Source organism: Dasypus novemcinctus, chromosome 5 (genome assembly GCF_030445035.2).
Source record: "Dasypus novemcinctus isolate mDasNov1 chromosome 5, mDasNov1.1.hap2, whole genome shotgun sequence".
Classification (NCBI taxonomy): domain Eukaryota; kingdom Metazoa; phylum Chordata; class Mammalia; order Cingulata; family Dasypodidae; genus Dasypus; species Dasypus novemcinctus.
Genome location: NC_080677.1, coordinates 141284362 through 141306615, shown reverse-complemented (window position 1 = coordinate 141306615; position 22254 = coordinate 141284362). Strand labels below are relative to the sequence as shown.

General features: G+C 35.4%; 1 protein-coding gene across 2 annotated transcripts in view; it reads left to right on the top strand.

Moving 5' to 3' along the window:
* NCAPG2 (non-SMC condensin II complex subunit G2) overlaps positions 1 to 22254 on the top strand; it is a 107078-nt gene that overhangs the window by 46994 nt on the left and 37830 nt on the right. For both annotated transcript variants that reach the window (XM_058297619.1, XM_071215384.1), the window contains exons 14-23: positions 230 to 382; positions 6328 to 6550; positions 6786 to 6889; positions 13108 to 13281; positions 15605 to 15675; positions 17115 to 17268; positions 17387 to 17560; positions 18668 to 18784; positions 18878 to 19018; positions 19445 to 19544. In XM_058297619.1, the coding sequence (XP_058153602.1) occupies positions 230 to 382; positions 6328 to 6550; positions 6786 to 6889; positions 13108 to 13281; positions 15605 to 15675; positions 17115 to 17268; positions 17387 to 17560; positions 18668 to 18784; positions 18878 to 19018; positions 19445 to 19544 (1411 nt within the window). The remainder of the gene's footprint in view (positions 1 to 229; positions 383 to 6327; positions 6551 to 6785; positions 6890 to 13107; positions 13282 to 15604; positions 15676 to 17114; positions 17269 to 17386; positions 17561 to 18667; positions 18785 to 18877; positions 19019 to 19444; positions 19545 to 22254) is intronic.

Below are 22254 nucleotides of genomic sequence, written 5' to 3'. Positions count from 1 at the left end.
ACAAAACAAAGGGTGAACTAATTACCAGTTATTGATACTATTATCAATTCATTAAAAATATGCTTTTTATATGAAACTATTTAAAATGCTTTTTTCTATAAGTATGTTTATTTATTTCAATAGTAGTTCTAGTAACAGTGGAATGTTTTCTTACCTGAATATTTTCTTATCTGAACTTTTCATTGACATGTTCTAATTTTGAATTGTTTATCTTTCTCTTTTGTTGCAGTGTCTACCAATAATTTTGGATAATAAACTAAGCCACCCTTTATTTGAACAGCTTTTACCAACACTAAAATACAGTCTCCATGACAATTCTGAGAAAGTGAGAGTAGCTTTTGTTGATATGCTATTGAAAATTAAAGCTGTGAGGGCTGCTAAGGTATGATAAATAGGCTTTTCCTTTATTTAAGACATGAAATTAACTGCCTTCCTTTAGAATAAATGTATCAGTATTTCATCAGACAAAAAGACAAAGTAATTTTAATTCTAAGAGTTTTAGTGATCACATTTTAAATAAATAACTTGTATATTAGATCAGTTGTTGGTTTCATAAATTTTTGTCTTATGATTTTCATTATAGCTTCTGAAACTATTGTGTATTTTCTTTTTGAAAGATATTAAGTAGCTCCTCACCTTAAATAATGCTTTTATTGTGTGTTTAAAAGTTTTTATTGAACTATTTTATAAAATATTTAGATATGTTACATATCTTAAGGATATAAATATTTCTTAGAAATACGTTATAACCTTTCCCTCCCACATATAACAAAAGGAAGCAAGGATTTATTGCTTCATAATAAATATGCATTTGCCATTATATAAACTATTGAATTGAGACTATTTTAACTCTAATTCTATTTAATTTTTGGCTAAAACTCTCAATTATAGTGTTCTTAATTTTATCTGTATTTGTTAACGCTGTGAGCTTCCTTCTTAAGTAGAATAGATTTCCATAATTTACTTTAAAAATGCCCTTTTGTCATGTCGAAGGATTTGGAAACAACTTGAAATATTCATCACTATAGTTTAAGTTAAATAGATTTATAATGCATTCATACAATGTGAAAATCTATATGCCCTTAAAAAATAATGAGGAGAAGCTTATTGTGCTTTTATGGAAACATTTCTAAGATTTATAGGTATAAAAGCAAAGTATAGAAGTGTGTATAGTATGCCAAAGGCTGTGTAAAATGAGGAAAAATATGTTTGTATTTGCTTGGACTATGTATAAAGTATCCCTGTAAGAAAACAAATTTATAATATTAGTTGACTCAGATGAGAGGAGGTGGATGTCTTGAAATAGGGGTGACTGAGAGACCTTATCACTGTATGTGTTCTATATTGTTTTATGCTTTTTGAATTTTATTTGAATTTTTTTATGTATTGGAAAAATATTTTAAATGACCTATGTAACATGAATACCCAGTGTCAATACACAATTGAATTTACCCTAGTACTTTTGTTAAAAATCAATTGATGTGGTTAAAAGGGAGAATTTTTGGTTGTATATATGTTACTAAGAAGAAAGAACACACACAGGGCTGTATAACACAAACAGTGAATCCTAATGTAAACCATGGTAATAGTTAATAGTACAATGATAAGTTTCTTTCATTAGCTGTAACAAAGGTGTCACGTGGGGGGGCATATAGGAACTCTCTTTTAACGGCTTATTAAAGCTATAGTTCTGGGAGTGGATATAGCTCAAGGAATTGAAAGCCTGCTTCCTGTATATGAGGTCCTGGGTTCGATTCCAGTCCTAAAAACAAAACAAACAAACTTTCATTGGGGAGTATGTGTAGCTCAGTGGTTGAGCACCTGCTTCCCATGTATAAGGTCCTGGGTTCAATTCCGGTACCTCCTAAAAAAACAGCTGTAGTTCTAAATCTGAAAGGAAAACTTTGGGCTTGATATTTAAGTGTAAATCTGATTGTGAAGGATTATTGAGGTAGTAGTTGGTAAGATATATTGATATGACAAGCATAATAAAAGTGACTGGGATGTTTGCATTTTAAAGAGTAGAGGCAGGAGAAAAAAGTATTATTTTGAAGTATTTTTGATGAATTTTTCATCAAGTCTGTAGCTCTGCAAAAGCAAGGTAAAGAGATTTAGTTGTGTGGAACTCTGAATACACTTGTTATGGGTGTACAGGCTGATTCTATTTGAAAATTCACATAAAAAAGAAAGAAGAGTTTGGAGATGTGGCAAATATGAAGTGAAAGCTGGATATTTTAGCTGACTTTATGAATCTGGTCTATCAGATAAAAATGACAAGTATTTATAGCTAAGCTCTCACGTATTGGTAGTGGTAGCATCATTAATGGGCATATTTGCAGGGTTGGGTCTCATCCAAATAATTTTTAGAAGGAATGAAAATTATGCTTTCTTTTTTTACTTCCTTCGTAAGTCATATAGACCTTTGCTACTAGGATAAGCTCAGTGGTCCAGGAATGGTACCTTATTCATATTTCTGTCCTTAGTACTTAATACCTTAGCAGAATGACTGATAGGTAGTAGACAATAAAAGCTAATTAAATAAAATATTGTGTGGTCAAAGAGTGGTTACCAACTTAGTTAATTAGTCTAGTGCTTATGTGTTTTTTTGTTAGCAGTGCTGGTAATTTCAAGCTATTTACAGTTTGTCTTAAAATTCTATATTGCTAGTTTTGCATTTCTGACCGCGATTTAGGCTGAATTTGAGATTTAGACCATTATTGAAACCTCTTTATTGCCGGTTCCCACTGAAGATGGTCTAGTGTAGATTAAGATCCAAGAATCAACATTTTTTAGTTTGAAAGCAAATTGTAAAGAGCCATACTTTGAAAAACATTTCTTTGAGGTACTGCTTTATAGTTTGAGTGCCATTGAATTATGATTTAAGACGTTTCTTGTGTGTATTCTATTTCAGATAAGTTTGAATTATATGAGAGCTAAAAGCTTTCCAACTCTATATTTCTGTAACTACATGATTTCTCCAGTGTAGGGGTTTCTCCATTCCCCCCCCCCCCTTTTCATATTGTTTACTGTGCTTTGTACATTCTGGAGCCATTATTCAGCAAATATTATAGATTATTGTAGTGAGGTAGCCTAAACATTATTGCTCACCACAAGGTTTTGTTTTTTTTTCTTTTTTTTTCAGTCTTCTGGTTTGGACTGAGCAGACCCTTTAGGGCTTTAGGGCAGGGGTTCTTATCATGTGGTCTGTGAGCTTGAATTGAAATTAAAAAACATTATTCTTGTGAGGACATGTTGGTGCGTGTGTGATTATGTTTATTAAATAATACACAGTATAGTGTGGACTTATTAAGGGGTCTGTGGTTTTCAACTGACTGGCAAAGGGATCTGTGGAACAAAAATGGTTAAGAACCCTTGCTTTAGGGGATGAATGATAATACTGCTGATTAAAACTGTTGCATAGAGAACTTTTGTTTGACAACTGTTGTATCTGGAGTGTGTCTTCAATGTGTCTAATCTGTACTTTTTAAAAAATTTATTTTATTTTATTTTTAAAGATACTTAGATTATACAAATGTCATAAAAAAACGTAAGGTATTCCCATATGTCCCTCTCCCCACACCTCTCACATTTTCCCACATTAACAACATCCTTCATTAATGAGGTACATTCATTAATGATTAACACATTTTGGAGCATTGTCACTAAGCGTGGATTAAAGTTTACATTGAAGTTTACACTCTCTTCCACCCAATTCTGTAGGTTATGGCAAGATTTATAATGACTTGTATCTGTCATTGCAGTGTCATTCAGGACAATTCCTAAGTCCCAAAAATGTCCCCATTTTATACTGTTTTTTTTTTCCCTCTCCCTGCCCTCAGAACCTCCAGTAACCACTGCTTCCACATCAATGATATAATTTCCATTGCAAGAATCACAATAAGTCTATAACAGAATACCAGTAAGTCTACTTTAGTCCATAGTTCATTCCCCAGTCGTGAGGATTCTGGGATGGTGGTATCTACTCCACCTCTAACTGAGAGGGGACTGCGCTCCCATAGGGCTGATAGTTGGGACTTTCTTGCCTGCACGTCTTGGTTCCTTGGTATGGTAGTTGTCCATCATCACCTCCATGTTAGTTGTAATCTGTACATTTTTATGATGTTGTAAGACAGGCAACAGAGCAGAGTAGATAAAAGGTGAAATCATATATTATCTGAAAATGATCTTGTGCTTAATCACTTTAAGCCTCAGTTTCTTCTCTGAAAAATGAGGATACTAATATGTACTTTTGGGAGTTGTGAAATTGAAAACATTATGCAGAACACTTAGTTCAGTGGCAGGTGTATGTGAGTGTTTCAGGAAATGTTAATTGCTAGCATCATCTTTACCTACCTGTGTGCTAGGATGATTTTTAGCATGACATCTTTATACACGTGCACTCAAAAATAATAATCCCATCATGATTAACGTGTATATTTATGGCCAAAATGTTTTCCAGGGTCACTGTGGATAGAAAGGGATCCAGGGCACAGCTGAGGAAAAAGGTAGAAGTTGATAAAACTGTCAGAATTGTCAAAATATGAAAATATCTGTTTCTTTTTCTATTAAATCTTGAAAGTACTCCCTCTAACTCTTGAATAAGAATCTCTCTAAATTATTTAATTTCCAAGCCTCATTCAGTCATTTTTGAAGTATTAGTTGATAGGTTCTCTTCCATGAGCTATTGACATCTCTTTGGTGAGGGCTGAGAGCTGGAAACCTCTTTTCCTAATGCTTGAGATTTAAAGCACAGCGGCACTATTTTGTCTCTCCCCAGTAATAGGTTGTGAGTAGAAATGTTTGGTGTGGAATTTGGGGTTATTGTTTTTACCACAATAACTTTTTCAGAAATACCAAGAAGTTTCTGAGTGGAAGTGTCCCAGGAACATTTCAAGGAGGAAGTAATAGTGTCAAATGCTGCAGAGATTTCATGTAAGTTGAGGGTGGGAATATGTCTGTTTGAACTTGCAAGAAGAGGTCATTTATGACTTTGGCAAGAAAAATATCAGTGAGGGTAGAAGCCAGATTATTCCTGATTGAAGTGTAAATGGGAGGAAAGGAAATAGAGATGGGGTGTAAAGGGAACACTTCCAAGCAGTTTGGCTACTAAGGAAAAGAGAGAAGGTGTAAGCTAGAGGGAGATATAGGAGGTCAAATAGGATTGTTTGTTGTTTTTTTTAAAGACTGAAATAACATGAAAATATTTAAATGTTGATAAGAAGGATCCAATAGAAAATACCAGAAAGGGAATAATCGTTAGAGCAAGGTTTTTGAGAGAAATGCAGGGTTGTTGATGATATCCCCATCTTACAGATGAGGTTTAGAGTGTGTTTGTACAAGGTTTCCAACTAGTAAGTGAATGAAGCAGGATTGGAACATTCTGCCACTAAAATTTATTTCTTATCCTTATTCCTTGGTTTCTTTATTTCTTTCCTTTATTTTATTCTTTTATTCTTTATCCTTTGTTCTATAGTTTTGTTATCCTGAATTTCTAACTTGGGTAGTTTGGGCCTTATTCTTTAGGCAGCGGAAACTAGGAATGCTTTTGAATAAAGGAAAAATATGAGCAGTTCTGCTTTATGCAGGTTTTCTAGCAGAAGTGTATGAGGTGACCAGAGGAGGTAGTAATAGGAAGCAAAGAGACTAAAATTATGTGATAATTTAGGCAGGTTTCTTAAGAGTTTGATCCGTGAAAGTGGCATTATAAAGGGGAAGAAATGGATTGATGCAAGAGAGTGTAGTAAAATGGATAGGACCAGCTGAGCTTTGAATGTTGAGCAAGTTTTACTCATGAATGCCTGAGAAAATTGATGCCGTTGTATCTCTAAGATAGAAAATGTGGTATTTACACTTGAGTTTTCTGTGTCAAAACTGTTATAATTTTTTTTACTTGTTTTTCACATAATGTGTCAAAAGTTATACTCTTCTAAGAAATTAAAAAATTTAAGCTGATAATAGCTACCGTTTGAGAGTGATAATTAGCATATTAATTAATTATATTAGCCTTCCAAACAGCCTTAATAATTAAGTACCTAAGTATAAAGTACATAGGTACTTTAAAAAATACTGCTTTAGGAGAGGGGATTTAACTCAAGGGGTTGAATACCTGCTCCTATGTACAAGGTTCTTGGTTTAATCCCTGTTAACTCCTAAATATGTATACATATATATATTTCTTTGCAGAAAAGTTATTCATTCTGTTGTAGTCATTTGAAATGAATTATCTTGAATAAAAAAATTATTTCCTTTTTGTTATACTCTTAAAATTTTGTTTAAAATGTTTTTAACATTTAATTGTTTCCTTCTGCATATATGCTTTATACTTAGTTTTGGAAAATATGCCCTATGGAACATATTTTGGTTCGTCTGGAAACTGATTCTCGACCTGTGTCTCGGCGCCTGGTGAACCTCATTTTTAATTCTTTCCTGCCTGTGAATCAGCCAGAGGAAGTTTGGTGTGAGCGCTGTGTCACATTGATCCAGATGAATCATGGAGCTGCCAGGAAATTTTATCAGTATGCCCATGAACACACTGCCTGCACTAATATAGGTGATGAACTCTTAATTTTTTTTTACTTAAAGCATTATTGATGTTATATATGGTTTTTAACTTAAAGTGTAATTGATGTTACATATTTTTAATAATTGTCTTTTTAATAGCTTCATGCATTAATACATTTCTTAATGATTTCCCTTAAAAGAATATAATTTTAGGATTATAATTTTATAATTAGATAATTTTGTGGAAGAAACCCAAAAATTATTGATTATGTTTAAAATTTTAGCCAAACTGATTCATGTAATTCGTCATTGCTTAAATGCCTGCATCCGGAGAGCATTAAGAGAGTGTCAAGAGGATGATGAAGAAAGGGAGAAGGAGAACGTGAGTGTAAGTAGAAAATAACACCAAGCCTAGTTGTGAAACTTGACTGCATTTAAAAATATATATGAGATAGAACACATTTACCTTATATTATATAGAGAAAGAGAAAACAATAAATTAAAAATATTTCCATTTGCTGTTACTTTAGGACTATTTTTATTTTCTGTTTATCCCTTTAACATTGACGTTTAAATATTTTGGAAAGTCATAAATGTTTTTACAATACTGTGTATCCTTTTTAGTTCACTTTAGAGTGGGATTTATTGCAGAAGAAAACTATTATTTGTGACAACTTGCCCCACGTTATCTTTGCCCTGAATTTTTCTATTTATTTTAATTCAATCTGGGTATAGCATAATTGGATTGTAATCTGGAGTTTATCAGTATTTTATAAGTAGGTGCATGGTGGTGCTTTTGAGGATTTACTCATAACAAATGCTGAAATTCTATTAGAAACATTTTATTGTTAAATTTTTTTCTTTCCATTTCTTTTTTGTCCTTTTACACAGTTGAGCCTAATTGAAATTGTTCAAAAGGAACTTTACTAAAAAAGTAATGGAAAACAGAAGTGGAGTAAAGAGAGAAAAAGTATACCAAAAATGAGTTTGTGGACTTATATATTAAGTTCACTCTGGATAAATGGAGTTTATAGGCTCCAAGTCTTCTTTTTAGCCTGGTGTTTGGAAATCCTAATCTGAGATTGTTTTGAGTTGGATCTGCTAAGGTGGAATTTAAGTTCCTCCTTTTTAGGGTTTTTTCCTCAAAATGTGGTTTGGGTAGGCAGGATTTTTCAGGGAAGTGGTCCCACTGCTGCTGATGTATCTTAGAAAACCATCGCTGGAAATGCTAGGATAATGATTTCCAATCCTTTCAAGCAAGTTTACTATTCAAAACCTCAGTAAACAGTCTTCTCTGGGTAATATTTGCAAACTCATACTGGTAAAACATGGGAATGTTTTTGCAAAGAACAAAACATATTTTGTAATAGAGTTGAGAGACTTAGATTTTTTTAAACATTGAAGGGTTTCTTCATCCTCATTTTTTTTATTACTTAGAAAAAAAATTTTTAAATGACTTTAGATTACATAAATGTTACATAAAAAATATAGGGGATTCCCATATGCCCCACTCCCTACCCCTCCCACACTTTCTCACCTTAACAACATCCTTAATTATTGTGGTACATTTGTTATCATTGATGAACACGTTAGAGCATATGTGGATTATAGTTTACATTATAGTTTACACTCTGTCCCACAATTTTTGTAAGTTATGACAAATATATGATGTCAAGCATCCATCATTGCAACATCATTCAGGACAATTCCAATGTCCTGAAAATGCTCCTGTATTACACCTGTTTTTCCCTCTCCCTTCCCTCAGAACTTCTGGTGGCCACTGCCGTTACATTAATGATAAAAGCTCTCCTATTGCTGGAATAACAATAAGTCTGTAGTAGAAAAGCTAAGTCTACACTAGTCCGTCGTTCATTCCCCAGCCATGATTCTGGATGGTGATACCCACTCTGCCTCTAATTGAGAGGGGTCTTAGATCCCACGGGGCTAGTGGATGCTGCTATCTTGCTTGCAGTTGCAGACTCTCTCTGTTCCTTGTCACCCTTATTATTAATAACCCAGAAGATATTGAGAAAACTTGTTTTATAACATTTTATGTCAATTTCTGTACTAATAGGAGACAGGAGTTTAGAAATACGTAGCTATATTGTAGGCTGGTTGGAAAAAAATTTAATTTGTCATAAAGATATTGTCATTCTAAGAATATCTATATGGCTAAACGCAAAAATTTTTTTTTTATACATTGATATAAGATTTTTTAAAAAATTGATTTTGTAAAAATATTACATTAAAAAAAATATGAGGTCCCATTCAACCCCACCACTCCCCCCCCAGCAACATTCACTCCCATCATCATGACACATCCATTGCATTTGGTAAGTACATCTCTGGGCATCTCTGCACCTCATGGTCAATGGTCCACATCATGGCCCATACTCTCCCACATTCCATCTAGTGGGCCCTGGGAGGATTTACAATGTCTGGTGATTGCCCCTGCAGCACCATCCAGGGCAACTCTAAGTCCCAAAGACGCCTCCACATCTCATCTCTTCCTGCCATTCCCCATACCCATTAGCCACCATGTCCACTTTTCCCACTCCAATGCCACCTTTTCTCTGTGGACCTTGGATTGGTTGTGTCCGTTGCACTTCTATGTCAAGAGGAGGCTCAGATTCCACATGGATGCTGGATGCAATCCTCCTGCTTTCAGTTGTAGGCACTCTAGGCTCCATGGTGTGGTGGTTGTCCTTCTTCAACTCCATCTTAGCTGAGTGAGGTGAGTCCAATAAATCAGATTGTAGGAGCTGAAGTCTGTTGAGGCTCAGGGCCTGGCTATCATATTGTCAGTCCAGAGATTCAAATCCCCTAAATATATCTTAAACCCCAACACCAACTACAATTCCAATAAAGTAGCATGAAAGTCTTATGAAAAGAGATCCTATCTGAGTCCAGTTTCATCATGCAGAAACACCAGCTCCAAAGAAGGGCCATCTGACATGGCAGTGAACCCCATCTGCCATGACCATAGAGCCCGTGGGTCTCTTTAGCCCTCAAAGGAACCAATACCTGGGGTTGTATCTACTTTATCTGTCTCTTAGACTCTGCTCAGTTGTGCATAAGGGCAATCCTTCTGACAGCCTCCAGACTTTTTTAGAGACTCATAGCCATATAAACTCATTTCTCCTTTCCATTTCCCCCTTATATTAGGTCAAACAGCATTTTAAAGTCATGTTATTATATGTAGACAGGGATATTCTTCTGATCCGCATTGAACCTTCAATTCAAGGTCATTTTCCAGTTGCATCATCAGTTGGTACTTGATAGTGATCCCTCGGTGCCAGGGAGGCTCATCCCCGGGTGTCATGTCCCATGCTGGGGGGAAGGCATTGCATTTACATGCTGAATTTGGCTTTGAGACTGGCCACATTTGAGTAACATGAAGGCTGTCAGGAGGAAATTCCCAGGCACAGTGCTGCTCTAGGCCTTGTTCTTATTTCAGGCATATAGGCTCACAAGCATAGTCATTAGTATCATGCTCTCACTGTTGGACCCTCATTCCTTCCTGGTCCTTACCGTTGCACCTGGGGGACTGCCGCTGCTCCCCTAGGGACCACGACAGAGCACCCCCGGCTAGGAACCCAGTACCCCCCCAGCTGTAGTTTTTAATTGTTGCCACTATGAGTATATCCAAATATTACCATGCACCCTGGACATATGCCCTGTATAGCTCCCTGTCAGCCATATATCACCTGTCGATAGTATCCTATACCAGTATTCCTCCGCTGACATTGTTGAACCACTCTGTGATCCAAAACTTCCTGAAAATTGAAGCCCAATATAATGTCAGGATCCCTTACTAGTAAAATGGCATATAGCGATGGGTTTAAAGGTTAGATATAGAATACGTGTTGACTTGGAAAAATTCTACATCCTATCTTTTTCTTTTTCTTTTTCCCTAATTATTGAACTTCTCTTCACAAGAGCCCTAGACCACAGTAATCCATATATACAATATACAGTACTCCCACACATCTACCATAAAACCTTTTCCCTTCCACAGTGATATTCTTATAACTTATTCATATCATATTTACTTAAAGTGATGTAGAGACTCAGACAATAGCTTTCAAACAAGGTGACATCTGTGCTTACATTGTGGTCCATACTTTAGGATATACAGTTTTCTAAATTTTTAGTTATCCTATGTTTTACATTATGGTTTACATTATTAGTCTGTCGTCCCCTATATGTTTATGGTGTAATATTACATGTTTTATATCCATCCTTGTGTACTCTCGTGAAACTCCTCTCTTACCCCACATTTACTTTGGTTCCACACATTTAACATCCATTTTCCCATCCCTTTGGTGCCCACAGTGACAGCCAACCTCCGTTTCCCGAGGAGCCATGTCCAGAGATACTTGCAACAGTGTTCAGGGCCTAACTTGCTCAACTGCCCCAATGCCCTGGGAGCCACCCTTTCTCTCGAGAGATACAGTTCCCTCTATTTGATGGCATTAGTCCTCCCCAGGATGTGGGTCCACCCCCACTCTCACTACTTGGGTCTCTACCCAATGGTACCACCCACTCTGGCAAAATGAACATTCAGACATTCCCCAGGAGCCCGTCCCGCATCAGACCATCCCCTCCAAGCATCCTAAACAGGTAACCCACTTAATTATATTTTGATACAATTATCTCAGCATTTTACTCTCAACCAACACCTGACACTCTCCTATGTTCGTATGCTACCCCTCCCTCCCCCCACTTTTTGGGCAATATTACCCATCCGCCCGTCCCCAGCCCCCCTCAAACCCACAAAGTCCCCCCCAAAGGCAACCCCTTGCCCCCATTTTATCTCTTCTTTGTGTTCATACTTACCGCCAGCTCATCATAAATTCCACCCCTGCAGACATCGGCTCACATCCTTCCTCCACCCCCGATTTCCTGTAAGCCTATCGTTCGGTCTCTAGCTCTCTGAGGCAGTAAAAGCAAAATTTTTAAAGTGGCCCATTTTCCTTTTCTCATTGCTATCTACTAAAAACCAAAGATGTCCTCTGCAAAAATAAAATGTTGGCTTCATACTTAATGAACTATTATGTAGGGATTTAGCACACTCTTCAAATTGTATTAGTAAAAGAAATTGTGGCTTTTTCATGAAACATTAATGACAAGGTTGCTATACCAATAAGTACAGGATCAGAAATGTTGTCAATTTGATGTTTGTTTAGTTCTTCTAATAGTTTCTAAGCCCTTAGCAGTTTTATTGCTTTTTTTAAAATAAAATTTTATTCAAGTATATCATTCATATATGCACATACATAAACAATAAGTGTATAATGAAAGTTGTGAACTTTACAAAACAAACTGCATATCATCATATAGGGCTCTATTTGTTATATTTTATGAGAGAATGGTCTGATATTCTGTTAACCACAGTCCATCTTCCACTACTTGGTTGCCTTTGTTATATAGTCCCATTCTTAGCTTTTTAAATTTGATTGGCCATAATGCATTTCAATTTGTTAATTGCCTATCAAAATATCTAATTTTATATAAAGGTACTTTTACTTTTTCTCTGTATCCTCATTAATCAAATTTATTTTCTGTTCTGGATTCCATTATATTTGAATAGGTAGCACAAAATACAAAGCCTGAAATGAATCATCCTTTGTATCTCAAGTTAGTTTCCTTTTAGGTAATTGTTGAAATTGGTTATTTAGCAAGTAACTAGACAGTCTTTATTATAGTAACATGACAGGCCTTCTCAATAGAGATTGTTAGCATATCAAATCAGTATTTATGCATATCAAATCAGTATATATATAATGGACATTCTGCTTATGGACATAAAAGTGTACCTGCTCTGTATCCTGAGTGCTAGTGAGTGACCTCCAGCTCTGTGTAAAAAGAATAGGAATTTGTGGCATAATATGATGTATTTAGCCAGAATATTCAGGTAAGTGATTATTGTGTACTACAAGTATAAGTAAAAGAAACTGTAAATAGGTACATTTATGTTAAAACAAATCGAAGAAACCTATGATTGAGTGTGGTTAATCATAGCCATTAATATCAGAGGGTTGTATTCTCCCAGGCCTTGTAGAATAAAGATGGTTGACTGTAAAACTATATAATGTGTATGGCCTTGTTGGGTTGAGTTTTTGTACCTGAACTTAATAGTAATCACATTTAAGTAAATGAGGTTTTATAATTTCTCATCCCCCAAATCTGTTCACATTGAGATTCTTGGAGAAAAGTGACATTTTTAACAAATCAGAAGATAGGGTGAAAGAAAAGGCTTTGCTTTGTATGTTATGTTTCTTGGCCTAATAAAATATACAAAGGCCAAAGTTTATACATTTTGATTTTCAGAAGTTTTAAATTTATACATAGTTTTCCTTTAAAGGATGTAGGGTTATTTTAGAATTTCTTTCTTGAATGGGCTCTTAAAAACATAATAGATTTACTTGCATTAGAGATTAGAGATAAATAGAGAATCCTATTTTGACATGAAAATAGATGTGATAGCCTCTATATTTCTGTTTTAGGCTTATAATTCTGAAATTTTATTTAAAAGATAATGCTGTTATCTTTTAATATTTGTTCTAATTTGGTTCTCTCACAATAAAATTATTTGTATTCTAGGTTTTGGACAGTACATTGTCAGTAAATGATGTTGCATCCATGGCAGGTTTATTAGAAATCATTGTCATTCTCTGGAAAAGTATTCATAGAAGTATGGAAAATAATAAAGATGCCAAAGTTTACACCATTAACAAATTTGCTTCTGTGCTTCCAGAGTATCTTAAAGTATTTCAGGTAAGCATGGAACTACATTTGGGAGTTGTGAGAAAGGTATATTAAAATTACATTTGTTGGGAAGCAGATGTAGCTCAATCAATTGGGTGCCCGCCTTCCACATGGGAGGACCTGGATTCGGTTCCTTGCCTCTTAAAGATGAGTAAGATAGCAAGCTGATGTGACTGGCTTTTGTGGCAAGCCAACCCACCAAGATGATGCAGTGAAGAGACACAAGGTAAAACACAATGAGAGGCCCAACAGTGAGCAGAGGTGGCTCTAGTGATTAGGTACCGCCTTCCCACATAGAAGGTCCGGGTTTGGTTTCTGGTGCCTCCTAAGGAAAAAAAAAAGATTGGCACACAATAAACAAACACAGAGAGCAGATAGCCAGTGCAAACAATGAGGAGGAGGGAAAAATAAATAAATATCTTTTTTAAAAAAACTTAGCAAAGGTTTCTTAACGTTTACCTTTCTGGATATATTTTCCCATAGGTTGAACTAGCCCCTTACCTTGCAGTATAATTAGTTTCTCTCACCCGTCTTGAGGATAAGTGGCATGTATCTTTTTCTGCTTCATCTCCCCATCCCCAGAAAAATGTCTAGTATAATCACTTAATTTTTCTATCTCTCTTAGTCTTTGGCACTATTTCAAAGTTTAATTTGACTGGTTGAAAATTAGAGGATTGTTTTAGATGCAGTGATTACAGAAGCAGGTAGGTTTGTGAGCAATTTCACTCAGGTATTTGACGGCACATTGTAAGCAAATATTTGTCTTAAGTATTTGGGTTTTGTCTTATAGGAGCAGACAGAATCGTGTATAATTTGTTTGGATGAAGGAAGGCTTCTCCTTTCCTTGACTTTTTATTTTGGAAAGAAGTTAATATTTCCAAAGTAAATGAAGAAAGGCTGACAGCTAAAAATGCCAATTTATTTCCAACTAAAGAAAGCATGGTTTATATATAGAACCCCCCCCCCCCCCCCCAATTTAACTCTTGGTTCTTCTACGAACTGATTATATGATCTCGGAAAACTTAGCTCTGAGTCTTGTGTCTCTGTCAAGTCTCTAAGCTTCAGTTCTAAATGTGAAATGAAAACATGACCCATTCCTGAAGGTAAATAATATAAAGTTCTGAGTTTACTAGCAGATTTAATTTAAAACTCCGTTACATTGGGCTAAGAAATCAGCATCATCTCAGAAATCTCGTAAAAAGATAAACAAAACCCATAGAAAACTGGGTAAAATAATAGATGAACAGTACAGCCTGGGAATATTTAGGAAATTGAGGAAGTCAAATAATTCTGAATGATTCTGGTAAGAGTTTCCCTACCCTAAATAGCTCAGGGAATATTGTGGTCATCCTATAAATACTTAAATAACGCATAAGCCACGCAGAGAGTATAACCAGTAATTATTGGTCTGCTTTTAACATTGGTAAAATAATTTCTTTATTTGGAGGGGGGTTAGGGTGGACTCACTGTAAATGCATACAAATTAGTTATAGATTAAATCTTGATTCAGCCCTGTTTCTGTTTCATGTATATTTTCAGGAAAATGGTTACTTTTCCTTTAGGAGCTGCCGTTCCTCATTCTCCCAGCAAGGATATTTTTCATTAAGTACTCCTTTTTACTTTCTTGTAATTGTAGTAGTAGCAGTAGTGCTGTAAATTATTAAGCACTTACTAGGCACAAATTAGACTTTTATATGCTTTATTTCATTTAGTTCTTCCATCAGTCCTTTTTGCAGAGAAGGAAACTGAGACTCAGTGAGTTTGACCAATTTTCTCTATGTTGTACCAGGTAGTTAGGTTGTAGAATCTGATTTGAACTCAGATTTGCCTAGGTAGCTCCAAAGCGTGTACATTTGCCATTAAACTGTACTGTCTTCCTAAGGACATTCTGATTTATTTAAACAAAATTATTCTCTCTTTAGTTTTATTCTCTGGAGATTGATGTTCAGGATACAAAGTATAGAGAATTTTTTTTCTTTCCTCAGGATGGTTTTAGAAATAGAAAATACCACCATGACAGCAAGGAATTTTATTTGGTTACTGGTATATCCCTAGGCTCTAGATTAGTGCTTAGTAAATATTTGCATAAACTAATATTTTACAAAAGTAATAAAATGTTATATAAAACTGAGAATACTTACTGAGTAATTTTCTATATCCATCAAAAATGAAATTTGCCAATAGGTTTAAATTTTTCCCTTGAATGTTAAAAGCATTACTATATTTCTTACTGAACAACTTTGAAAATGGGTTATTTGGAAGTTATATGGAGTGTTTTTTTAAATTTCATAGATTTAAATAGCTTTATTTGCTTTTCTTTTTGTGTTTTTAGGATGATCGCTGTAAGATTCCCTTATTCATGCTAATGTCCTTTATGCCAGCTTCCACTGTACCTCCATTCAGGTATTATCTGTATTTTTCAGTATAGTAACATAAATCTTAGCCATTGTGTTTTGTTAATTATTAATTTAATATTCAACAGATCATTTTACCATGATTTGAACTTTAAGTTACTAGCTGCCTATTGGGAAGCGGATTTGGCTTAACTGAGTGCCTACCATGTGGGAGGTTCAGTGTTCAAACCTAGGGCCTCCTGACCCATGTGATGAGCTGGCCCACATGCAGTGCCGATGCATGCAAGGAGTGCCATGCCACTCGGGTGTCCCCCACGTAGGGGAACCCCACATGCGAGGAGTGTGCCCATATGGAGAGGCACCCGGTGTGAAAAAAAGTGTAGCCTGCCCAGGAGTGGTGCCGCATACACGGAGAGCTGACGCAGCAAGACGACTCAACAGAAAGAGACACAGATTCCCAGTTCGGTTGACAAGAATACAAGTGGACACAGAAGAACACACAGCGAGTGGACAGAGAGCAGACAACAGGGGGTTGGGGGGGGGCGGGGAGGGGTGAGAAAATTTTTTTTAAAAAGCTGCTTATTTGTTAGCTGTTTCTTTCCTTCAGCTTTTCTTCTCCCTTTGATAGGGAGATTGTCAGGATGCAATTTTTAAATGGGCTTGGAGTTGTTAAGTAATAAAGAAGAAAGATTTCACCTTTAAAATCTAGGAGTTATTTTTTTTAAAGCCTGGCTTTATGATATTCTAGAACTGTGTTGTCCAATACAGTAGCTGTTATCCACATGCTGCTACTGAGCCTTTGAAATGTGGCTAGTCTGAGTTGAGATGTGCTGTGAGTGTAAAACACATGGATTCAAAGACTTGATAGGAAAAGAATATAAAATATTTCATTAATAATTTTTTTATATTGATTATATGTTACAATGAGAATATTTTGTGTATCCTGGGTTAAATATTTATTAATAAAATTAATTTTATCTGTTTAATTTTCAAAATATGGCTATTAGCAAGTTAAAAATTACATATGTGGCTTGCATTATGTTTTTTATTGGGCAGCATTGCTCTAGAGATTGGTTATTATTTCAGTAAAAATTTTTTTCATTATGAAATGTGTATTTTGAAATGAAATAAAAATTGTTCAAAAAAGTTAGGAAACATTGGTGTAGAATCTGACAGATGACACAGAAAACAAAAAGGACTAAGAGAATTTATATGACTAGTTGTATCCTTAGTAATTTAATACTTATGTTTAGACTGCTTTTATTTCAATATTTCCAATGCAGCTTTAAAATTCAATGTTTTGTATTGGAGCTTTTTCCACATAGTAATTATGGGAAATATATATATATAAATTTTTATGTTGAAGTGTTAATGTAGCAGCAAAGATTAATCTCTCAGCTTTTAGTTTCTTGATTTTCCTCATCTTTTAGAAAAAATGGGATGTTTTTTGAAACATGAAATCCGATTTTATGTATTTTGAATTTTCAGCTGTGGTGTGATATCCACGTTAAGAAATCAGGAAGAAGGAGCTATAGACAAGAACTATTGTATTTTATTAGATTGCCTTTGTTCCTGGGGACAAGTGGGACATATTCTGGAGCTCCTTCATGATTGGTTGCCAGAGGAACAGCCACAAAGCAAGGTATATTTTATGTGATGTTTCTATAAAAATTTGATGAACGAGGAAAACTGACTGTGTTTGAAATTATTTATTTTTCTAGCAACGTGTTTTAATTATCAATTTGCCCCCCTCCTTTCAGGGTAACTCAACATCTAAACGGAAAGTACAAATTCATGATACACGCCCAATAAAACCTGAATTAGCATTGGTTTACATAGAGTATTTACTGACCCATCCAAAGAATCGAGAATGCCTGCTATCTGCTCCCAGAAAGAAACTTAACCATCTTTTGAAAGCACTTGAAACTTCAAAGGTAATTTTATAGACAGATGGATACCCTGTCATTAGAAGCGGGGAGGGGAGGTTGTTGGAAGTTTGAAGAAAGATAAGTTATGAAGTAGTCATCTAGAACAGGAAATTGATTAGGGAAATATAGGATTGCTGGGAAGGGGCCCTTTTAGGTTGTGGTCTTAAATTTAAAGTGAGCCTAGTTTATCATTGCTGTGCATTTTCTCAAGCCATTTTCATGCATTTTCAGTGGCTCATGTATAGGCATGGAATAAGTAGATTTGGATTCACTAGATTTGGGATGTTTCCATTGGACTAGGTTAATTGGTAGTGAAGACTAAGCTGAGTGCCTGCTGTATTTGTGTAGATTTGTTTCTTTGAAAGATTGCTCTTTGAAAGTAGGTCTGACTGTGTATTCTAGGTAAAATGTGAAAGCATATTCATAGGTGGGCTTTCTTGATGGCCTGGTTTTTTCCCAACAGGTACGCAATTGGCATCCTACCCATTAAATGTTGATAGTCCCCTCACCCCCACCCTCTAGTATTGTGACAGCCAAAAATTGCTCCTACAAATTTTCTAACATTAAGGTACTGCTCTTGTAGGATATATGATTACTGAGTAGGTAGGGAAGCTGGGCATTCTCATAATTGTCAAAGTAAGGCAGACTTACACTTTGGTGAGGAAGAGTGCTCTAGTTGTTATCATTCCTTGGTTGAAGTGGCCTTCCCGCCCGCCCCCCCCCCCCCCCCCCAATATGTCCTGGCAGTGCCCTGCTTTTTCAGGCCTTAGTGTACTCATTCAGACCCTTAAGAATTCATCCCAGGGGCAAAAGGTTTAAAATATTTTATCTTGATGGCTTCCTTATTTGCTTTTCAGTGCTATTACTGGTTCATCCTTTAGCAGTAACTCTTAAAAGTTACTATTATAGGTCCTTATGTAGGGTATGGGAGGTGAGGGACGTATCTTAAATTTTTCAGAAAGCTTTGACTCTGTTATTAAATTCACATCAGTTGCTCCAGTTATTTTCTTGGTAATGCAACAACATTATTTGGTGCTTCAGGTTATATTCATCATAATAGAATGTTGTGACTTATCAATCAGAATATGGCTCTTAAATTTTTTAATATTACAGGTAGATCTGGAATCAATTTTGCATTCATCAGGTGTAAAACCTCAAACCTTCAATCAAGCCACTGCCCTACGAGCCTTTAGTCTCCATTGTCGATTAAGTATTCATCTCCAATATAAGGTAAAGGATATTTTCTGTTTCTGTACTAGAATTAGAGTGTCGATTAAGCTATTTTTTATTATTAATTCTTTTTTTTTTTTTCTTGTTGGACAGTTTTGCTCAGAAGGAAAAGTTTATCTATCCATTTTGGAAGGCACTGGGCTTTGGTTAGAAAGTAAAATTTTATCTTTTATTCAAGAACAAGAAGAAGAATACTTGAAGCTTCATAGGGTTGTTTATCAGCAAATTATCCAGGTTAGAAGTTTTAAGACATGGAAACCTTTTTATAGCAAGTTTGTTATATGTTTCAAGATTTTATTTTCTATTTTCAATGTATAATTTTAGACCTTAGTATTGCTCGTAAAACATAATATGACATTTAACTATCTAGAATTGTTCTTTTCTCTCAGTGTAAACTGCATAATTTTTAGTGTAAATTCATACATTGAAGGTAATAGTTCAGTAATGTTTGTGGAATTGAATAAAATAAATTTCTATATTTTTTGTGTAAAGAAAAATGAGAATTAAAGGACGATTATAGAAATTCTTTAATAAAGCATCTTTGCTTTATGCAAAAGCTAGTACATTAAATATTAGAAGTTTTACCAGGTTGGATTATTTCCTTTTTTTTTTTATGGCATTTGTTGATAAATCACATCAGTTCATCTATTTCTTTTATAGACCTACCTGACCGTATGTAAAGATGTTGTGATGGTTGGCCTTGGTGATTGTAAGTTTCAGATACAACTTTTAAAATTAAGTCTTGGAATCATGCAAACAGGTATACTTAATTTATTAAAGAACTCTTTTAGCAATTAATATTCAAACAAGTCTGTCCTCCCTCACTTCTTCTCTCCTTTCCTTGCTTTGCTGATCAGATCTCTTAGTTTTAAATGACAGACATATAACACAAACTAGCTTACACGGAAAAAGAAATATATTGGCTGATGTCAGACATGGCTAAATTTAGAGGTTCTAATGAGTTTCTTGGGATTCTGTTTCTCTTTGTGGTTTGCTTTATTCTCAGACAGACTTTCCTCCATGTGGCGGACAAGGTAGCCTATGGAAAACCCTGAGCCTATTTCATTTTTCAAAATGGAGAGAAACCATCTCTTCTGGCAAATCTTATGGAAGAACACTCATTGGTTCTGGTCTGGTCATGTTCTCTTGTGAGTGTGAGTGTTTGGGGCAGAAGTTGGTATTTAATGCCCCACCAGGACCACATGGGAAGTCTTTACTCCAAGGAAAGGGCAGTTGGCAGACCAAAATAGCATGTCCATGAAAGCAAATTTACTTGAATTGTATGTCTGTTAAATACGAGTTATAATTACAGCGATACTTCAGTTAAATGGAGACACATGTGGCTTTGGTTTGGAGTCAGGGAAGAGTTTGTTTTCTTACACTTTGCTAAGTAGCTAAGGAGGATAACAACATGATGCTTAAATTTGCTACATACTAGGCACTAAATTAAAATTTGTTCAATGAGTGAGAGAAAAGGCAGCCTACTTCTAGGTGGGCTGAGCAAAAGGGAAGTCAGCCAACTTAGCAATATAACTCAGTGATTATCTTGAACATTATATTAATGGGTCCAGAGGTCCAGTTTCTTGAAACCCATATCAGATGGGTGTTAGGGAGAAATGTGCCGGGAGCTGTGCGACAGGAGAGCTTCCACATCCTGGAATGCATTTCTATGTCTCCTTTAGTCTTTGGATAATAGTTTCTGCAAAGAAGAATTATTGATGTACTGTGACATGCCCCTCTGCCTCTCTTGCCTTCATGGTGTAATTAGATTATTTGTAGAGAATTGTTTCTAAATTATTTTTATTATACATCCTTTACCTCATTTGGCTCTTTCTGAGGTCTGTGAACACTTGAAAAATTGATATTTAAATTTCATTAAGCCTGGGCATTTTCTAGAGACTGAAATGATTTGATATAGTTATTTAGCAAATTCAACGTTATGATTTAGAAATTAGATTCATTAAGTCTCTAAGTTTATAGTTAATTCATCTATGGTCTTATTCCCATTGTCTTAAATTTCTTCATGGTAGACTCTAGAAGAATCTTTTTGTCTAAAAATATTCTAAGTCTTTTTTTTCATGGTTCAGCTACTGAAGTTGGTGCTTTGACTACATTGGAGCTGGGATATTGTTCACTATTCTCTAGTGTTTCAGGATATACATAACTGACATAATCTTTAATCATAAACAAGATTATGTATGATTTGTTTAAAAATACCTGAAGTTAAGATTAAACGTTTATTTTAAAGTCTAACTTTTTTTCCTTGTTTAATCCTTATAACTCATTTTTGATAGTGAAAACAGCATTTTATATGTAAGGGTAATAATGGAAATATTAAAAATGACTTGCTTTTTTTTTTTTTTTTAACAAATTCATTTGTTATTTAGGGATTCTTTTCCTCTAAGGACTGAATCAATTTTTTTTTTTTTAAAGATTTTTTAATTTCCCTCCCCTTCCCTGCCCGCCCTAGTTGTCTGCTCTCTATGTCCATTCGCTGTGTGTTCTTCTGTGTCTGCTTGCATTCTTGTCAGTGGCACCGGGAATCTATGTCTCTTTTTGTTGCATCGTCTTGCTGTGTCAGCTCTCCGTGTGTGCAGCACCACTCCTGGGCAGGCTGCACTTTTTTCACATGGGGTGGCTCTCCTTACAGGGCATACTCCTTGCACGTGGGGCTGCCCTATGCAGGGGACACCCCTGCATGGCATGGCACTCCTTGTGCACATCAGCACTGCACGTGGGCCAACTCATCACATGGGTTAGGAGGCCCTGAGTTTGAACCCTGGACCTCCCATGTGGTAGGCAGATACTCTATCTTTTGAGCCACATCTGCTTCCCTGAATCTGTTTTTAGTATTTACAGAATTTACTTTTAGAAGGAGTTAATTAAGATTCTAGATTTCCAGTGTGCCCAGTTTCTTGGATTATATAAGGGCATCTTTTCCCCCAAAGTAAGGCCCTAAGCTACTGACTTCACCTATTGCCAAACTGAAATGATCTTTGTATTTAGAGGTTCCAAAAATCAGGATTTCCTGGGGTACAATCAGCTATGTAGTTATTCTTTTGTAGTCATGTTATAAATGTACCATGGAATCATATTTAGCAGTTTATCTAGGTAGACCTGGCTTTTTTGCTCTACTTTAAAGAGTCTTAATAGAGAAACTACTTTAGTTAAAAATAGCCTACATTTATTAATATTTAAGTGTGGTATTTTCTATGCTGAAGTAGGTAATAAAGAAGAGATGTTCTTAGAATACAGCTAAGTTCCCTTGTATAACCCAAATATAAAATTCAAACTCACAAAAATGTGTTTCTGCTATAATGCAATATATGCATGTTTCAAAAAAACAAACAAAACCAAACCAATGCATTCTGCAAAATCAGCCACTAAAAATAATGGAGAAAAGAAGACTTGTGGCAGATGACTAAAAAAGTAAAACTGTGTGCCATGAAAACTAAGAAAATAAATAAGTC